This window comes from Tiliqua scincoides, chromosome 5 (assembly GCF_035046505.1).
Source record: "Tiliqua scincoides isolate rTilSci1 chromosome 5, rTilSci1.hap2, whole genome shotgun sequence".
Classification (NCBI taxonomy): Eukaryota; Metazoa; Chordata; class Lepidosauria; order Squamata; family Scincidae; genus Tiliqua; species Tiliqua scincoides.
The window spans coordinates 59,022,028-59,036,004 of record NC_089825.1 but is presented as its reverse complement, the minus strand read 5'-3'; the positions used below and the strand labels follow the sequence as shown (position 1 = coordinate 59,036,004).

General features: G+C 43.3%; 1 protein-coding gene across 5 annotated transcripts in view; it reads right to left on the bottom strand.

Annotated features, from left to right (window-relative positions):
• POU6F2 (POU class 6 homeobox 2) overlaps positions 1-13,977 on the bottom strand; it is a 296,977-nt gene that overhangs the window by 48,366 nt on the left and 234,634 nt on the right. For 4 of the 5 annotated variants that reach the window (XR_010794525.1, XM_066627999.1, XM_066628001.1 and 1 more), the window contains exon 5: positions 353-499. The exons of the other annotated variant lie outside the window; for it this stretch is intronic. Coding sequence is in view for 3 of the 4 variants with exons in the window: in XM_066627999.1 (XP_066484096.1) it covers positions 353-499 (147 nt within the window). In the remaining variant the exon portion in view is untranslated. The remainder of the gene's footprint in view (positions 1-352; positions 500-13,977) is intronic. 5 annotated transcript variants of the gene reach the window in all.

Here is a 13,977-nt window from a genome sequence, read left to right as displayed (position 1 = left end):
CTACGTAATAAGTTAGAACTGCTGAGTTCTGTCGATGTTATAAAAAGTCATGAAGGAGCGAAGCAAAAATGGGTAGGTGTAAACACTCAATGTACAGATAAACATTTCTTAATTGCTGTGCAAGATGAGGAAACCAAAACCAAACTGTTTTTTTTCTTTTCATTTTTTTAAAAGAGATCATTCTTATTCCACCCCAGCCTTTCTGCTCTTCTGTTTTCCAAAGAAACATTATTTATTTATCCTATCCCCCCACCATGTGCAGCCCAAATTACTGTGATGCACGAGGAATTCATTTCTACCCCAAGATTAATATGCCACATGAATTCACTATTTGCCTCCATCTTCCACTCACCTGTCCTTGTGCATTAGTGACTAGTTGACCTGTGACCCCCTGAAGACCGGAGAGTGCATTGCCAAAGGCCTGCGAGCTTGCTATTGAGCCCATGGCTGCTGCTGCGGCTGCGGCTGCTGCTTGGCTTGCTAGGGGATTATTAACCAGCTGAAAATGGGAAAAAAAGAGCAAAGAGTAAGGCCACTGCTAGCCATGCAGCTGCTACACACCAACACAACAAACCCATCTCAGAAATATCAACATGATGGGAGGGGACAGTTCAACTGGGAGCCTTTAATTTTTGGGACAAGAGATCCTCTGACAAGGAGTACAAAAAGCACCTGGATCCTAAACACTTTAAAAAGTCCAGTTGAAGCTGATTTTATTAAGTGGATCATGGTAAAAGTCAATCATAGGTAAATAATTTAAAAAAATTTTTTTTTCATATGCATGGAGTTCTTTAGGGAAGCAGTATTCAACCGTGCTTTGAAATATTTTTAATGAGATGTGATGCATACACATATATGTTGCACGCACACACACACATGTATATGTATGTATAACATATCTAAACAGCTCATTTTTAAAAGCAAACAGCTCAATTTTTCCCTCTACTCTCATTCTACATGCCTATGGGCCCAATCCTATCCAACTTTCCAGCGCTGCTGCAGTCGCAATGCAATCACGAGGAAAACGAACAAATGTCCCCTTATCTTGAGGAGGCCTCCATGACTGCCGCCCCACCAAAGGATGCAGTGCATACCCCATTGGCAAGGCTGCATCAGGACTGGAATGTTGGATAGGATTGGCCCTTATGTTAGCTACAGTTAAAGACCAGGAAGTAGGCATCACTACAGATGAATATAAAACCTTTGCATTTTCATACTGTACCCTGTGGTGATGTCAGGTGCTACATTTGTTGATCACCTGGTTATGTATAGATGATCACTAAGGCAAGCACAGAATGGAATGAAACCATATTATTTTAAATGCAAATTCTCCCCCTCCCCAATCAAGACTTCTTCCCCAAAACCTCAGTGCTAGCTGCCAGTTAGATGATTTTACTATTGACTAGTTCATTCTGTTTCTCTCAGCCTACTGAGATGGACAAGCAAGAAGGTGATTGTTAAAGGAGAGGAAAGGAAAGAAAAACCAGTTGGAGCTGCTTCTGGTATTTGCAGAAGGAGTAATGGAACAGGCAATGGAACTGTATGGCTTAGCCCCCGACCTACTCCCTTAATTTAATGATAAATGACATCTGTCAAAGATGAATATTACAAAATGAAAAAATGACTCCTACTGTACAGGTCAATTGCTTAAAAAAGGAGGGGAGACATTTATTTGGTGAATTGGGCTCTGAGAATGAGAAAAGGGGGTGAGGGGAGAGAAAGCCAGGTAAGAGGTTTGTGTGTGTGTGTGTGTGTGTGTGTGTGTGTGTGTGTGTGTGTGTGTGTGGAAGGGAAGAAGAAGGGCTTAGGCTTATATTGAAAACTTATGAGACATGTGCATGGAGGTAGCCTATACCTGATGTGTATGGGAAGACATAGGATTTAAGTTGTTTAGTAGTGACAGAAAGGCACTCTGCACATGCTCAGAATACTTTTTGGAGTGATGGGGCTTGCCTAACATTGCAGGGCAGGTGAGGAGAATTGTGACAAAAAGCAGAAGCCTGTTTCTGTGAAAAGTTTGCTAGAAGGAAAGTGAGGTGGAAAATGAGGAGTGAATTATTGTATGGAGGGTAGGATCAGTGTTAGGATTTGAATCTGTATATACATTATTTACCTTTAAATTTATATCACAGCTCTCCATTACAATAGAAACAGCCAAAGTGGCTTTCATCAGAAGTTTAAAAACAACCCAAAAAACTGAATAAAAACAGGAGCAGCAGATACAGCAAAATCAATCACAAACCCCAAAGAGCCAGGGAAAATAAACTCTGGAAACAAAAGGTCTTCAAATGGCCGCAAACTCATCCAGGCAGGAGCTAGATGGCAATCTTGAGACAGGGAATTCCACAGACTAGGTGTAGTGAAGGAGGAAGCCTTCTCATACTGGACATTTCTGCCAACTGGTGGCGTCAGGAGGACACACAGGCATGACTCCTGACATGAATGGAGCGGACAAGTGGACAGGCAGAGTGACATAGAAGGAGCTGGTTCTTTAAGTATCCTTGTCCTAAGCCAGCGTTTTTCAACTTAGAGTGGATAGAGATGCTCTTTTCTCTCTCACACAACATCAGAACCAGGGAACATCCACTAAAAATGAATGTTGGGAGAGTTAGGACAGACAAAAGAAAATATTTCTTCACTCAGCGTGTAGTTAATCTGTGGAACTCCTTGTCACAGAATGTGACGATGGCATCTGGCCTAGATACCTTTAAAAAGAGATTGGACAAATTTTTGGAGGAAAAATCCATCACTGGTTGCAAGCTATGATGTGTATGTGTAACCTCCCAATTTCAGAAATGGGCTATGTCAGAATGCCAGATGCAAGGGAGGGAACCAGGATGCAGATCTCTTGTTGTCTTGTGTGCTCCCTGAGGCATTTAGTGGGCCACTGTGAGATACAGGAAGCTGGACTAGATGGGCCTATGGCCTGATCTAGTGGGGCTGTTCTTATGTTCTTAACTTTTGTCCCCCAATGTACCACTTCTCATGGTCTAATTATCTTAAGTACCAGTGGAAGTAACTGGCAATGATATCATCGCCATTTACTCCGGATTGGTAGGCCAGATACAGTGCTACAAACAGCAGTAAGAGGCTTAGGGTGAGTGGGTGGGCTTTTTCAAGTGCACCAAAACCATGTACTAGTGCTCTGCTCAACAAGCCGAGTCTCCTACCACTATGTGAAGCATTGCATCACCATCTCACTGCTGGGCTGTGGGTGTTCCCTGGAAGCTGAACACATCACTGGACAACACCTCAAGTACCACTGGTGGTATGTTCCACCAGTTGAAAAATTCTGCAGTAAGCCATTTAGGACTTTAAAGGTAATAATTGGCACTTTCAGCTGAGTTTGGAAACTGACAAGAAGCCAGTGAAGCTGGTTTAAAAATGGATATAAACATAGCATTGCATCCCTCCAAAGAATGGCTGTAATCACAATTTAGCAAGAGCATTTTGTTTCAGCTGAAGTTTCTAAACACAGGAGCAGCCCTATGTAGAGCATGATCTCATGTACCGAAGGCAGGAGAGAAATGGGCACAGCTCTCCCACCAACTGAAACTAAGTAAAAGCACCTCTGACTTCTCTTGCCACCTGAGACTCTCAAAGCAAAGTCAGGTCCAGGAACAGCCCCAAACTGCAAATCTGATTTTCCAAGGGTGGGGATTGAACCTCATCCAGAACAGGCTGCCCTCCCTATCAGGGGACTGACTGCTGCTGAGTAGGGCTGCAACCCTATGCACACTTTCCTAGGAGTAAGTCCCCAAATACAATGTGAGTTACTTCTGAGTAGACATGCACTGGATTGTGGTGTAAGAGAAGTTCTGTCCTGTCTCAGTCAAGACTCCATTTGCTCACCCACAACACACCCAGTTCGTTATTGATCTCAGGCACCAGTTTAGAATTTCCATGACTTCCTTCGACCACAAAGCATTATATCATCAGCATCCTGATGATACTGAACTCCAGATCTCCAGAAAATTCATTTTTATTGTTACATATTATTAACAGTATTATATTTATATTCTGTCTTTCCCTTTTCCACTGGAGGGTGCCCAAGGTGGCCTACGACAAAGTTTAAAAACAATAAGACAATAACATATTGAAACATTCAAACAAAATCACAGTATAGTAATCACAGCAAGGAGCTATAGAAATTGCCAGAGATCAATAAAAATGGAGCACCAGCCAGTAGAGAATATGCAGTATTTTGCACCAGCCAGTAGAGAATATGTATTCACCAGTATTCAGCACCAGCCAGTAGAGAACATGCATTAGAGTATATGCAGAATATAAAACAAAAAACAAATACCAAACCTCCTAATACTAAAGAAAATAAATACATTTTCAGGTCCAGTCACAAGGTGGGCAGAGAGGGAGCCAGTCTATTGGTAGGGAGTTCCACATACAGGAGTTCCACATACAGGTGCTGCCACAGAGAGGACCTCTGCCAGTGACAAGGTTGCTGAGAGGTCTAAGTAGAAACCACAGAGATAATCAGGGGGATGATCATTGATTATCTACCAAGTGACCAAGGCCACTTCGGTCTCAAACCTGAGCTGGAAACCACCAGACATGGATGCAGATTTAGCATCATCTTGAAAATCCTCATTGAGTAAGTTGAGTGGTCACTGCATGCTCAGAGACTTTGCAACGAGCTGGTACAATAGAAACTGACTGGTAACTATCAAAAATGATGGGATTCAAAGATGTGTTCATCTAAAACAGGGGTGCCCAAACCCTGGCCCTGGGGCCACTTGCGGCCCTCGAGGACTTCCAATGCGGCCCTCAGGGAACCTCTGTCCCTAGTCTTCAATGAACCTCTGGCCCTCCAGAGATTTGCTGGAGCCCGTGCTGGCCTGATGCAACTGCTCTCAGCTCTCAGTCAACTGTTCAACCTCTTGCATGAGCTGTGGGGCAAGGGCTCCCTCCACTGCTTGCTGTTTCACATCTGTGATGCAGTAGTGGCAGCAAAGGAAAGGCCAGCCTTGCTTTGTGCAAGGCCTTTTATAGGCCTTGAGCTATTGCAAGACCTTAATTTATTCATATAAGTTCCATCTCTAATATATACATTTATGTAAACATATGTAAATTTATTCAAATTGTAAATGTAAATTAATTCTTTTTTTCCCCTGGCCCCCAACACAGTGTCAGAGAGATGATGTGGCCCTCCTGCCAAAAACTTTGGACACCCCTGATCTAAAACATAACATAAATATCACCTGATGTTTAGATATCAGGAGATTGCTAGGCTACAAGGGAAAGGTTCAAGGATCAGGCAGTGGCTGAGGGCCCATTTGGCTAGGCCAGTGGTGTCAAACTCATTTCATACAGAGGGCCAAACAGCATCCATGATGCCGGCTGAGGACTGGAAGTGATGTCATTAAACAGCTCATAACCAAAAATAAGCACTTCTTTCACTTAGGAACTCATTAGCTGCAAATGACAGAAGAGAAAATACACAAATCTTTATCATACTTCAAGATACAGGACAACCCAATTTTTATGTGGGCTGCCCTTTCAGCAGTGACACCTCAGCAGCTGACAGCCTGGGGATGAAAAGCTTCCATGGGCCACATCTGGCCCGCGGGCCTTATGCTTGACACCCCTGGGCTAGGCTAACGCCTCAGTGCTACTGGAAGCATGCATTACCAGGCGGTAGATTGGGGGGGGGGGGGTGCCATGGTAGAGCCTTTACAGTACAAGGCTTTACCCCAGGCCTCTAGTAACCTGGCTCCAACTTTGGATATGTTGATAAGGGTGCACATTCAAACAAAATGATTCTCCCATGTACATTCTGAAGTGGAGGAATTTCATTTCTACAAACCCCTCTCAGTATTTGAATCAAGAGTTTAGATGTATTTCAGAGATTGCAAAATACCAGGCAAGAAAGAATAATGCAATATCCAATTTTTATTTAAATTTTTTTTTATAAATTAAGTAGTTGCTTGATACTAATAATCTCTCAAAGACTATAAGACCAATTCACAAGTTATGTAATGCTCCTTCCTTCTAATCCTAGGAAACCTAAACAGCATTTGTTCTTCAATTTAATAGCATTATATGGTTGAAATATGTATACCACAATATCAGAAGGTGCAAAGTCCCTAGGGACTTTAAAAATAGCTAGTTTTCCACTGATATCTACTCATTATATACATTTGTAGTAGCTGAGATATTTGCTGTCTAAATCTACTTAAAATCAAATCTGCCGGTCTCAGGAATAAGCAGTGATAGGGATTTTGCTGATGCAATCTGACTTGATTCAATTTGAATTGACACAACCTGAGGTGATGGGAACATCACATCCTTCAACATACATCCTGTTTCACTCATTATATAGCATGGTTCATGGGTGGTCGCAAGCCATTTTTAATGCTGGTGTGATCAAATTGGAAACCTAACCAAAATCGTGCCACTCCAAAATAGCAACCTTGGTAAGAATGATTAGAAAGCAGTTAAACAGCAAGGCAGCATTATAGAACAAATGTGTTTTTCTGTGTGGATGTGGATGTGTACTGCATCTATACTGCAGTGCTAACCTGCTTTTTGGGGTCTCTTAAAATGTGGTGGAAGGAAGTTAAAGAATGCTACCCACTTCTGTTTCACAATGTCAGTAGAAAGGGGTATCCGATACAAGCCATACCATAAATTATTAAGAAAATAATACATTTTTTTTCCAGTTTGCAAAGGTGGTCTTTGAAATGTCAGTCAAATAAATGCACAGAAAAACAGGTGGCAAGCACCTCTATTAATGTTAGTTCCTTTTTCTCTTCCTGTGGTGCTATGCTTTAAAATGTATGAATTGGGTTTTCTGTCAATCAGGCTGTATGTCTGCCTGTCCCACTTCCTGTCTGAGAGGTCCAGGGTTGGCCCAAGATCTCCTGGCACCTGAGGCAGCAACCAGATTCTGCCTTCCCTTTTTGTGGCACTTTGCCAGGCCAAATGTTGCCCCCTTTACTCAGCAACACGTCAGTCACTGCCTCTGCTGCGGCTGCTACTCTGGGCCCCTGAATTCAAAAAGGAAGGCAGAAATGAAATGGAAAAGGAAGTGTGGAGGAAAGAACAGAGGGGGGCTCCTCCCTCTGGAAGCAGCAGCAGCAGAGGAGGTAGGCAGTGAGCATCCATCCAGCAATGTGTTGCCTGGGCTGACCATCTCTGTTGTTCTCACAGATGAACCAGCCCTACTAAGGGCCAATTAATACTTAGTGGGTTGTGGTCTAAGAAGGTGAATCCTAACAAAACACGGTTGAAATTGCCATTGAGCTGGGCCTGACATTTTCTAGCTTTTTCTGCTTTGATACTAGTTATCTGTCAGACTGCAGTACAACAAACACAGCTTTTCTGGATAGATCCACAGGATATCCAGCATTGCTGGATAGCAACACTAGCTATGAAATAGTGCACTCAACTAATAGCCATGCAGCTGTGTCAGAATGATATCTGGGACGTTGCTTGTGATGCAACTTTAGCACATCAGTCTAAGAGCCCCACCCCCCATCCTCAGGATGTTCAAATTGTATGGGTTGGTAAGGACACAGCTAGGATTTTTTTTATGGCTGTGGGGCCATGCAATAGCATGAGTATACAAAATAAGCGGAAACAATTAGCACAGTCCAAGTTCAGATCGCTACTTTTCACCCCCTAGTTAACTTCCCCTTGGGGCTGCATGCCCTTATTGTCATGTGGACCCTTGGCAGAGCAGGAAACCCGCACTGCCTAGAAAAGATGATCCCAGCAGAAAACCCCAGCAACCTAGGGGCAGCTGCCCTGGCTTGCATGAGGGATGTTGAAGTGGTTAGCAGAGCCCATACACCCTGTGAAAGCTCTTGCCCCTAGGAGTGGGGACTCCCTCTGGAGCCCTCTTATATATCCCTCTGTTATCCTTCCCCGTCCCTTTTTCTGTTTTCCTTCTACCTTCTTCCTCCATGGTGGTTCACCTCTTTTCTTTTCTCAAGTCCCTAGTTGCTAGGGTTTGGGAGTCCCCCTTCTCACTTGACTCCCCTCCTTCTGCTTTGTTCACCCCCTTCTTCGCCTGCACATCTCCTTTCTTCGTGGTCTTGTATCTTGCTCCATCCTATCTTTCATCTGTCTCCCCTTCCTGGGATATCTTTTCCTCCTTGCTCTCCATTTTCCCCTGACTCTTCACTCTTGCTTCCTTCTTCCCCCCCACCCTTATTCTCCCCAGTTTTAAAGCCTTGGCAGGCTCTACATCCCCTCCCAATCCACTGACAGAGCTAGTTCCCTTTGGCTGCCATTGACTCTGCAGCACCCAGCGATGACATAATTTTAATGAAGTGGGGAGCTGTGCAAAACAAAAAGTTGCAAACAAAGTCAAACAAAGTCTGCAAACAAAATCAGAAACATCTGATTCAATGCAATTTAAAACTATAGTTCAGTCATTTTCAATTGAATTTTCCCCCCTGAAATTTGGTCAGATTATACCCCTCACTTGGTAGATTCCCATGGACTGTGGTTTTTATTCCACAGTTTTATTTGTATGGTTGCTGATAGACTAAGGGCACAATCCTAACCCACTTTCCAGCACCAACATAAGGGCAAAGCAGCTTTGAAGTAAGGGAACAAACATCTCCTTACTTTGAGGAGGCCTCTGTGACTGCCATCCTACTGCAGGATGCCCCATATGTCCCATTGGCACAGCTATGCCAGTGCTGGAAAGTTGCTTAGGATTTGAGCTTCATATATTAAAATTCCAATATTTGTTTCGTATGATTACAAGGCCAGGTTGAATGACTGAGCTATGCCATTCACAGTGAGAGACAAAACAAATCAAGGAGAGTGCTGGATGCAAAGTAGAGCTGTATACTTTTTAAACCAAAGGTGCCCTGTGTTTTGGTCCTAATTAAAATGATACCGTCACAGCCTGTTTTCTGCTCAGCTTTGGAGGCTGCATGTCATCAGGGATGTGTGCAGCATATCAATGCTTCTGCTGCACAAGTATTGTATATGAAGGGAATGATGACCATGGATTAATACTGGAAGGTGGCCACACAGAAATTGTTTCCACAGAGAACCCCTGCTCCCTTCCTACAGATTTTCATGAGATTCAGTGCCAGCAAGCCACCTACTGCCAAAATGGGCTGTAAATCCTGATACAGATGCAGCTCTGTCAGGGGTCTATTAGAGATGCTGCATGGTGTTTACAGATGCTGCATAGGGCTGAGGTTGGTTCAGTTTCAGACCTTAACAACAAGGTAATATCAGGCATAGTTTTGTTAAAGCTTTTCAAAGGAGTGCAGGGAATGATGCACTAGGTCTTCTGAATTTTGCTTTGGGGTTGCAATATGATTGATTAATTGTCTAAAGGCTGCAGTTTTGTTCACTGTACTCTTCTTGGCTTCCCCATGTAACTTGGATGTTTTACTCAGCTCATCATTGTGCAGTCAAAATAAGAAAGCCATTTTTCTATACATAATTTCGATACATAAATTACATAAGTTTTCATGGTGAAAAACTTAGGGCCTGATCCTGTTCTTTGTGCGCCAGCTTACTGCCAGTGCACACTGTCACAAATGTGGCATAAGGCACAATTGTGAGTATTACTGTGGGTCCAGCGCCAGAGCTAGCCCAGTGTGGGCCCGTGCTGGGCCAGCTCCGGTGCTAGGCCAGCGTTCCACAGCCCAGTGGCTTCTCTGAACTGCTGGGTAGTAGAAATGTGACTGGGGGGCAGGGGGCGCTCTGGGGAGGGGGAAGGTGGGATCATGGTGAAGGCATGGCAGGGGAGAGAGCAGAGTGGGAGGGGGTGGGACCAGTGGAGCTCAGCTCCACTGGATTCTGGGCCCCTGTTAGGTACTTCCCTTACCTGGGGAAGGCTCCTTGAGAAGCCACCGCAGGCTACCCGGTGCTCGCAGGACACCACGGCAGCCATTTTTTGTGCCATAACAGTCCCATGCACCGGGCAGCCCAGGGTCAACCTGGATCTTTCATGCTGCAATTCATATGATGGTATTTCCTTCCTTCACTAGCAACTGTTACTCTGCACATGGGATATTGTCTGATCTTGGAAGCTAAGCAGGGTCAGGCCTGGTTAGTACTTGGATGGGAGACCACCTAGGAATACCAGTTGCTGTAGGCTTATACCATAGTCTTTCGAGACTGAAGGTTGCCAACCAACCATTTCCTTCACTGAGCCCATTTGTGGTTATCTTGCCCAGCCTTTCTTCTTTCCTTCCTCCTTCTGTGCCTCAAGGACTAATGATCTGATTTGCCTATCTATTGGTTCTCATTGTCTGTGTGGTTCAGTGTGGATTCAGTGTGGTTTGCAGATAAAGAGTGACCCCTGCCCCCCCTTTGTGGCTATTAACCACTTGTTGCCTTGAAATGACAGATCCACTAAGGTCCCAAATCTGTGTGAGAACCAGGGACCTTGAAATCTAAATAGGAAATTATATCATGATAATTCCTGTTTATTCTGTTTGAAACCTCTTCTCTGTAATTTTTTTTTTTAAAAATAAGGCTGCTATCCTATTTGGTTGGTATTTTTAGGCTCAAATCCTAACCCACTTTCCATCACTGGCATAGCTGTGCCAATGGGACGTGTGCTGCATCCCGCAGTTGGGTGGCACTCATGGAGGCCTCCTCAAAGTAAAGGAATATTTGTTCCCTTACCTTGGAGTTGCATTGCCCTTATGTCAGTGCTGGCAAATGGGTTAGGATTGCACCCTTAGTTGCAGAAACTCAGTGGGATTTTCAGTTGAGCCAACTCAAAATCTAGTGAAATTTTCCTGAGTGAACATGCATAGACAAGGACTGTAAAAGTTCACTCTACAATTTACATAATAACCCAGCACACTGAAAGGCAATATGAGTTGTGAACACTCTTGCCAGGCTAAACAGCTTGTGACCCACCAGGACAAATGCTGTTGGGCAGACGTATGATTTGCAGGGCTTCTGGTTTAAGCCCTTTGGTGCCTAACTGATACCATAGCAGCACAGATAGAAAAAAAGGGAGTGAATGAGAATGATGCTCCAGTGTAGTTATTTTATCACAGGTGGACATGTACACAGGCAGCTAAAATTAAAACCTATATAATATCTTGTCTGCAGCAAATCTGCTAACAACCTGAAAAATCTGTACATTTTTCATTAAATCTAACATTATTGTCTTACTGTACACAGAATTGTGCCCTTCCATCAGGCATTGTTGATAGACAGATGAATTTCTTCATGTAGCCAGCCTTTTCTACTCTTATCTGTTGACCAGAATCACACAAAATATTTATGGACCCTTTAGGCAATCTTTTGTGCTTTATAAAACAAGGATTTTTTGGTGGTAAAAATAATATAAGGTCTAAGCTTCTCTCAGGCCTGATTCTGATTTCTTTCAGGTGGATGAAAACATGCAGTAACTGCAGTGAAGTGAATATTGGAATTTTCTTTCTTTTCTTTTTGACAGGCTAGATTGCGTACAGAATTCGGCCCCTTGGCTTTATATGTACTATAGACAACAACATGGCAGAGTCATTTTAAAAATCCTGAGATTTGTTGATGAGATTGATGTTTTACTGAGATGTACCTGATATATATCTATACCCCAGTATGTATCTTTTTTGCTTTCTTTTTGGTCTACCTCAGAAACAACTCCATTGATGGTAGGCCGTTCTAAAACCACCACAAGAGGGGAATGACCCAATAAAATGTAAGAGCCTTATATCCCTTATTAAGACCTGTCTTGTACTCATGTAACTCCATGGGCTTCAACTGAGTTAAATCACTTGGATATGAGCATGATGGGAGAAATTTTTACTGTGCAAGGTGCAGTGGGGAGAATCATTACTACCTCAACCACAATGATTTTTTCTCAGGTTCCCAGCCTATATGGACATGGCACTTGGCCGTGGACTTTTGCTTCCCCCTTAAATCCTTTTTCACTTTGATTTGTGGTCACGTATTCAGAAACTGGAGGTGTTTTAAAGCCCTGCGTATAAGCAGGCAGGGGTGTTCCAAGAAAGAAAACCCACACAGCAAACAGCGTGCATCTAAACATTGTTATGTCTACATGGATTTTAGTCTCAGGAACCTTGACACACAGTAACTTGTACAACCTCAGTTATGCTTGTGAGAGCTCAATAAAGGCAAGCTTTGGCAGCAAAAGACATCACTTGCTTGTACAACAGTTCAAATCCTTTCCCCATAATACAGAACAAGAGCCAAATTTTATTCTTAGACCTGAAAGGAGAACATAACCCTGTGTAGTTAGCAAGGGGGAAAAAAAATCTCCAGGTAACACTCTGAAAACAAAGCAAGGGTGCCTACTGACAGAAGTGACTGCTTTGGCAAAATTTCCTTTTTCTCTCCCACATTTTGGTCTCTGTAGTTTTCTGTAGAAGTCAAAGATACAGAGGTTGAATGTTTGCAACCAGCCACACTTAATCAGGGTAACATCACTTTATGCCAGGTTTCCACTGGGAGGGGGAAAGGGGAACAAAAGAATGAGAAGAACTTATATAGTTTTGGATTGGCAGGCATTATAAGGATAAACAAGGGTGTAGCTCTCCTGTGGCAGACGTTAAGGGAGAGGGTGCAGCATGTTGGGTCATTTGGGTTGCTTCTCACAGGGAAGGCTTTTCATGATGTGTAATACTAGAACAATGCTGTATCCAGAGAACAGTGAGGTATAGATCTAAAGAAATAAGTATGAATACCATCTTTCCAATAAGATGGTAAGATTTCTCTATTTCAAATTATACAGCCATGAGATAAAATACTGAACTGCTAAACGTCATTTGATATAAAGACAGATGACCAACCTGAAGCGTGGGTGCTACAACTGGCACAGATGATGAAAGTCTCTGCACCAGTGGCATCACTAGGGAGGTGTGTGGGGTGTGGACATGGTGAAAACATGGGGGGGGGTTGACACCACGAAGGCCAAAATCAGTGGGAAGGTGGAGGGCTTATTGTACTCTGTCCCGTGAGGCTCAGTGTGGAGGAATAACCATCACTTTGAAGGGTGCCTGCGCATAGCAGGGGTGGGGCCAGGGCTGAAACAGTCTTTGTATAGGAGGAGATCCATGGGGATGACACTGTGAGTTGCTGCACTGGGTGACACCAACACTAGTGATGCTGGTGTTTGGCACAAGCCTACCTAAGGCAAAGAATGAGGCCTGAACTCTTGTCTGCCTCCTCCATGCTATGCTGTGCCTACTCTTCAGCTCAACAGACTAAAGGCAAGACCATGCTATACTCCTTCTCCATTCACTTGTAGATGCAAGTACACTGTTGCATGAGCAAGGCCACCACCACCTTTATGGTGGCTTTTTACGAAAAATCTCTTTACAAAAACATTTTATTAAATGTGTAGTTTGGCCCTGATAGTCACAAAGTATTATGGTGGAAGTACCTTTTGTATCTGAGCCTCAGTTAAATGAAATTGCCCACTTTCTTTTGTCTTCCCATTTCAAAGTGCATGGATGCATGGCTGCACATCTCATTACCTAAATTCTTCTCTCCTCGGTGTTTTTGAAAACTGTACTACCCTCTGCAATAACTTTCTGTTTTTCTAGCTTTTGTTCTTTATTAGTCACAATTAGGTTCAAATTGTCAGAGAACCCACTTCTCAGAATAGATTTCATTTTGTTCTTGCACACCATGGGGTGCCCTTGATGGGAAGACTGAAAGATCTTCTAGGTTTGGCACTCTGGTGGTGATCCCAGAGTTGACTGCTTTGTTTTTGGACAAACACAAAAAGTGTTTTCCTTTTGCACATTTATTTATTTCACTGGGCATTGCATGTCCCCTGTCCACCTCCTAAGAGGCTCATGAAGTGGTTCACAACTGCACAGCTTCTGCATTTCAGCTATAAAAAGCATTGCAAATGGAGGAGGCAATGGTGGTTCAAGGCTTGCTGGCTTTTCTTCTTCTAACATTATTAAAGTTAACATTGCATTCATGTTCTGTCCTTTCACCAAGTTGAGAGAACTATCTGAGCAGCAGTACGATGATTTTATTCTCTGCTTTACC